General features: G+C 40.3%; 1 protein-coding gene across 1 annotated transcript; it reads right to left on the bottom strand.

Moving 5' to 3' along the window:
• Window positions 1–262: 262 nt before the first annotated feature.
• Window positions 263–2,030, bottom strand: LOC116253474 (heterogeneous nuclear ribonucleoprotein 1-like). Its single transcript, XM_031628297.2, has 2 exons — window positions 1,641–2,030; window positions 263–1,431 (listed from the first exon to the last, which is right to left on the bottom strand). Exons 1-2 carry the CDS (start codon window positions 1,863–1,865, stop codon window positions 358–360), a joined length of 1,299 nt encoding a protein of 432 aa, XP_031484157.1. The 5' UTR covers window positions 1,866–2,030; the 3' UTR covers window positions 263–357.
• Between the last annotated feature and the right edge of the window lie 4,244 nt (window positions 2,031–6,274).

Genomic DNA, 6,274 nt, shown 5'->3' with positions numbered 1-6,274 from the left:
AAAAATCCTACTGAAAAAAAACAGCTTCTGCAAAGAATCATATGAAATGAATTCCTGAATTGGTGCCCAGACTGGTCAAAGCAAAACTTCAAAAAATATATATTACTACCAAGAAATCCATAAAAACCCAAACTTACTATAAAATTATAGCTGAATCTATGGTCCAAAAAAAATAATAGCAAAAGATATGCTTTTCTATACTAGAAGATAAACAAAAAGCACATATTGCAACTATCAAAATTTAAATAAATGAAAGATCACATAGAGAAACTGAGATGATGATTATATAAGGATTTTACCAATCTTGAAAGCACATGAGACACAAATATAGAATATCTGAAATAAAACAGTAAGAGACTATCCCACACGATCAGGGTAAGGCCTAAATCGTGAATCTGATCCCCCCTGGTTCTGCCTTCCTGCAGATCCACAATTTCCTGAGCAATCAGAAGAACTGTCATCCGATTTCCCACCTTCAGCACGAGCTGCAGAGGCCATGCTTCCACTGCTTCCTCCTGATGGTTTTGGATCTTTGCTAGAATGATGCCACTTCCCATTAGAATTTGCAGAACCCCCACGCAAGTCATGAAATCCAGCATTAACATTTGCAAACCTGCTGCCATTCATATAGCCAGGTGTCACACTGCTTGCATAAGGATAAACAGGACTCCCATAAGGAGCAGGGCTTTGCCTTGGGGAAACCATGCCAGGGCCATTCCAAGGGCTTCTAGGTGGACCGATTGTAGGGCCATTAGCAAAACCAGCCCCATAACCAGCAGCCTGTGGGGGAATCCCTCCATAGCTTCCAATTGGGTAGCCACCACCATAACCACCAGTACCACCCAAAGCACCGCCAACTGGCGACGGGTATGCTCCAAGCCTCCCATTCCCATAGTTTGCAATTGGGGGCAATGGCGTGTAACCAGGGAAAAATCCATATCTTGGACCATATGGTGAATAAATACCAGCACCATTGTTATTACTGTACATATAACCACCTCCACCACCTGTCATTCTAGGACCATTATTTCCATGGTGCCCTAAATTACCATCTTTAGGAACTGCCCTCTTGACCTCTACTAGCTTGTCATTCAATTCGTGGAAACTCTTCTGCATCACATTATCGACCGCGTCTTCAGAGTCAAAAGTTATGAAACCAAAGCCCCTGGGCCTATGTGTGGCACTATCATACATGACAACCACATCTGTGATCTTACCAAACTTCTCAAAGTACCCTTTGAATTCTTCCTCCGTTAAATTGGAAGATAAACCACCAACAAAAATCTTCTTTGTTCTAAACTGACCACTACTAGAGCTGCTATTGTTATTATTATTGCTGCCATTGGTGCTATCATTATTTGTTCTGTTCATGCCGTTCTTTTGTTGTTGTTTTTGATGTTCCCCTCTAGGGACTGCTTTTTTCACTTCTACCTATATTAAGTGCCCAACAAACAGGAATGAATATGCCTTTAGCTGTTCTTCGAATTACAAAAAAGCACAAGTGCTAAAGATTTAGCTAAACTTATCGAAACAAACCTTGGAAAAGAAAATAAGAGTCCAAGTATTACTGGAGTCAAGAAGAAGAAGAAGAAGAAGCATGATGGCATAACTACTAAAAGGGAGCAATTGGAAGTACTTACGGTTCTACCAGCGATAACATGTTTGTCTTGGAGGGCCTTGTCAGCAGCAGAGGGGTTAGAGAATAGAACGAAGCCAAAGCCCCTCGTGCTCCCCGTATTCCTATCCCTCATGATGACAGACTCCGCCACTTCCCCATACCTCTTGAAGTGCTCCGTTAGGGTTTCTTCGTTGGTCTCCCATGAGATCCCACCAATGAACAGCTTCGCATGCTCAGAAGTTTCCATTCTCCCAAAACTTACAGACAAGACTACGGCAGAGGCAGAGGCAGAGGCACAGAGAGAGAGAGACTTATTCTTAGAATGCGTTGGAAGAAGGCTTTTTTGAAGGGAAGAGGGAGGAGTGGAGGGTTGAAAAACCCCCAAGAAACCCTCAAAAGAAGGGCGGCTAGGGCGAGCTGAGCAGCAAGGAGTTGAGTTGCTATAGAAAAGGAAAGATGCGAAGGAGTTTGGATTGGATAACTAACTAAACCCGAATCCATTCAAAAACATACAAAATTTCATTGATCTTATTTTCGGTTAATTGTATACAATTAGATGTGATCATGTGAAGTCCAATCCATTAAAAGTTTAGGAAAGTTGGCTCAACCTTTGGATGATTAACAAAAACATGCTTAGATTTGAATATAGTACTCTGAATCGCTTCACAATTGCAGATAAAAGAAGTAATGAATCGATAACACCACTCAAAGGCCACAAAAGGTATATGTTGTTTCAATTTTAAGCCCATGAATTTATCTTTTTTAGTCAACAATCCAAAAAATAAAGAATGGGTTTTTCATTCTTCATCAGTATTGAACATATTTATATCATCAGATTATATTTAGCTAGTGAAAGGGGAAGATTCCCCACCCATATCCACCCAACCCATCGTCCTCCTAGAACACAAAACCTGTTTTTAATGTATTAGAGTGGCGCCTCCACCATGCTTCAATTTGAAGCTCGATGACCTCATTTTGCATATCATAGAGTTGACAAGAATTCGAAACAAAGACTAATTGTTTATGAGAACTTACCTCATCCATTGTGCCAATATAAATTGAACATATAAACTAAGCTAAACTTTAATCCTCCTAGGGGTTGGCATAAAGAACGAGGTAAGTTTTGATAATATATATATATATATATATATATGAAGGTGAAGGCCAACTCAAATAGGCCAGGCCCAAAAATCACCGCCATAGTCAGGCGATCTATCTATTTGCCAGCTTCTTGTAATGCCCTGATTTTTGTGAGAAAGACTACATATTTCGTGACAGATCTAATTGAGCTGGTTTAACCTGCAATAGTTCATGTTAATTTACATACAGTATAAAAATCTACCGTGAAAGCTTTGAATTAATGACGGCCACCTAATAGTCAAGGCCTCCCTAGTGGTGCTGCTCCCTTCGACTCAGATGCCTTAACTTTTTAACATTTTTTCTAGAAACCGGTGTAGCACAAAACAAACAATGGACATGATGATATTTGGGCCTTAATTCAGCCCATTTCTTTTGTCAACTAAATCACCACAAAAAATCCAACTTTTACTGATAGGCAGAAGGCAAACTGCCGTAAAAGTTGGATTTCACTGACGAGAGAAACACTGTGATGGTAAAGCAGTTTTTTTACCGACAGCTGGAAGAGAGTTATTATTAATTTGATTATCGCCTGATGTTTCACCGGTTTGCGGATTCTTACTAACATTCGACTACACCCGTTAGTGTTAAATGTCTGATTATTACTAACGTCCCACCAACCCATCAGCACTTGTTAAATCATTACTGACGTGCACACGTTTGTCAGATCATTGCTGATGTGCACAAGGCATGTCAGAGATTGTGTGTCTTCCCTTGCACGTGTAGGCTTAGATATACTAACATATGTTGAGGACATTAGTATGGTAAGTGATGTTTACTAACAGGTGTACACGGCCATCAGTGTTATATTTGATTACTATTGACACTGTTTCTGTGCTCGTGCTGTTGATATGGCTGTTTACTAACGTGCTGCCTTGATAAAGATGAATTTATTGATGGTTATTCTTCTCGCGTCAGTAAAAGGTTGCCCTTACTTTCGCCGGCTTGCTCCTTTTTGTTTCTTTTTCCCCTTTCCTGTTCACTCTCTGTCCCCAAATCTCCATCGGCTTCCCCCATCACCATCTGCTTATGCCCCAAATCTCCATCGACTTTTTGTTTCTTTTTGCTTCTACCAGTTGTGTTCATGGCTTGCTCGAGCGACATTGTCAAAAGCCATTGCTCACCTGCTGCTCGATCGAGGGTTTCTTCATCGCAATTCGATTCAGGCACTACAAGAGATTTATAAATTAACGACCCTGTGTTTGCATTGCAAATATTGATCTATGATGCAAAAACAAATGTTGATGTGGCGTCGATGAAAGTGGCGACCCTATTAAAGCAGCGATGCTTTTGTACATCGTCATTGTTGCCAGTAGTGATGCTATTGTACATCGACTGCTCTTAGGTAGTGACATTCTTGTACGTTGTCATAGATGCAATCAGCGATGCTACCGTACATTGTCACAATTGCAATTAACGATGCTCTTATACATCATCACTGTTGCAATAAATGATGCTCTGGTACATCGTCGTAGCTCCTTGCAGTGACGCATGAAGTCATGTCATTGCTACAGACAGCGATGCTCTTGAAAATAGTCGCAATTAGTCGGACCTACTTCCAATGATGCATCATGTTGTGTCACTAATGTTAATGTATTGACTGATAGTGTATCAGTTATAGATGTCATTGCTTCCTAATCCGTATGTGCGGGATATGGTAGTTACCTTTTTCATTGCACATAATCTAGCCCGCCAATTTTGTGTCCACCATCGATGCATGCCTCAACCGTTGAAAATAGGGATTTAATATTATCGACAGAAAATCGAATTGTCGTACACCATGAAAAGGTGGCAGCCCCCTTTTTCTGCACCTGCGATAGTGGGCATTACCATTGAAGCTTGCTTTTCTACCATTCTTCTTCAGGCGTCTTGTCAGCAACGAGTGGCAGCAGCGTCAAGGGAAAACCAGGGCTGGTCTCCTTTACCAGCCATAAACGGTTGCCGTTCGGTCGTGTTCGACCATCATCGATGGCACCGCGTCAATAAATGGGTGCAAATCAACTGAGTAGAAAACCAGCAGACTTTTTCTTATAGTGAGGTGTTCTCTCTCTCTCCCTCTCTCTCATGGTTGATCTGCATTCATTTACACCCTGTTGCTGCTTTTCGAGCTTTTGATAATCTAGTTGCTATATCATGTTTTCCATTTGTCTGAACACCAAAAATGTTGTATTCTACACTGCTGCTTCCTCATCCTTTCGATCGGGTTGGAACGCGCTCTCTTAATATCAATTGCTTACATTGTTAAAAATCTCAGATCATAATGCAAGTCCACCTATAGGCCACAGGGGATCCGGGTGTCTTCATCCACAACTATTGTTGACCCCTTCATGTTTATAAGGTAGGGACTCCACTGACAAAGTTCAGTTTCTTTATGTTTTTGCTTTCATTGTGTAATGTGGTAGATAAGACATCTTTTGGTATAGTGAATCGTCATCTGTTCCATTAGATGGGTGCCTTTTGCTTTAGCTTTAGGGAATCGTCATCTCTTTTATTACAATGACGTCTCGTCTTAGTGTTAAACTGAAGTTTCCATGATTCATCACTGTATGTGCATGCCAATCTGATGTACATATGATTCATGGCCCATATGAGGCCTAAGATTTCTTAACTGTTGGCACACAAGTCCACCAAAATACAACCAGATGGTTGTCATAGTTAACAATTTCTTCAGTAGTCATTCTAATATTTCAAGCCACTATTGCTCACATATATGCACATGCAAGCGTGTTCTATAAAATATGATAGGTGCCAACAATTTTCTTGATCGTACATGGAAAATACATGTATCCTACTTTTATAGTCTTGTGCATCTCTTTCTAATATTACTTATGTCACCATGAAAGTTCATACTAAGAAATTTAACATCAAGGAGTAACTTAGAATCCTCAAGGAACATCCACAATTTTGTTGTTAAAATCCCCAGTACAATGTTTCTTTTCCTTTATTTTTTGTTTTTATTTGCTTTGCTGTAGTATGTGCAGAGGTAATGAAAGCAAAAATTGCAGCTGCTTAGCACACATGCCACGGTGAAGCTGTTGTCTTGTGAATCTGAACCTATCAAACTGCCATAACAAGGATGAAGCAGGGACTGAGACTAACTAGATGCCCTGAGCACGGAGACATTCTATTTCAGATTAGAACTCATGAAGACATAAGACCTTTCTCATGGTGATTGACATGCTGCATTGTCAGTGAATGATCCTTTTTGTGGTTGGTAATGTGAAAGTATTCCCATGTTTATTTATTGCTCAGCCGGATGGCTTGCTAGCACCAAAACCATTTTAGTTGACATGTTGTAGCTACAGTGAAACCAGATTTAGAATTTGACAGCCTTGCTGCAGCACGGGTGGCTTAGTAGTTTGACAATTTGTTTTTAGTGAGATTGGTCTTCAATGCCTACAATGGACTAATTAATTTCTTTATTGGTGCATATAATGGGAAACCCCAATACCGAAGGATTTGAAGCGGAAGAATCACAAGAACAAAAGTTACTATTGGCAACGACTGCTACCTTAGCTA

This window comes from Nymphaea colorata, chromosome 4 (genome assembly GCF_008831285.2).
Source record: "Nymphaea colorata isolate Beijing-Zhang1983 chromosome 4, ASM883128v2, whole genome shotgun sequence".
NCBI classification, from domain to species: domain Eukaryota; kingdom Viridiplantae; phylum Streptophyta; class Magnoliopsida; order Nymphaeales; family Nymphaeaceae; genus Nymphaea; species Nymphaea colorata.
Note: the sequence above shows the minus strand (reverse complement) of the source record. Positions and strands in the feature narration are given on the sequence as shown.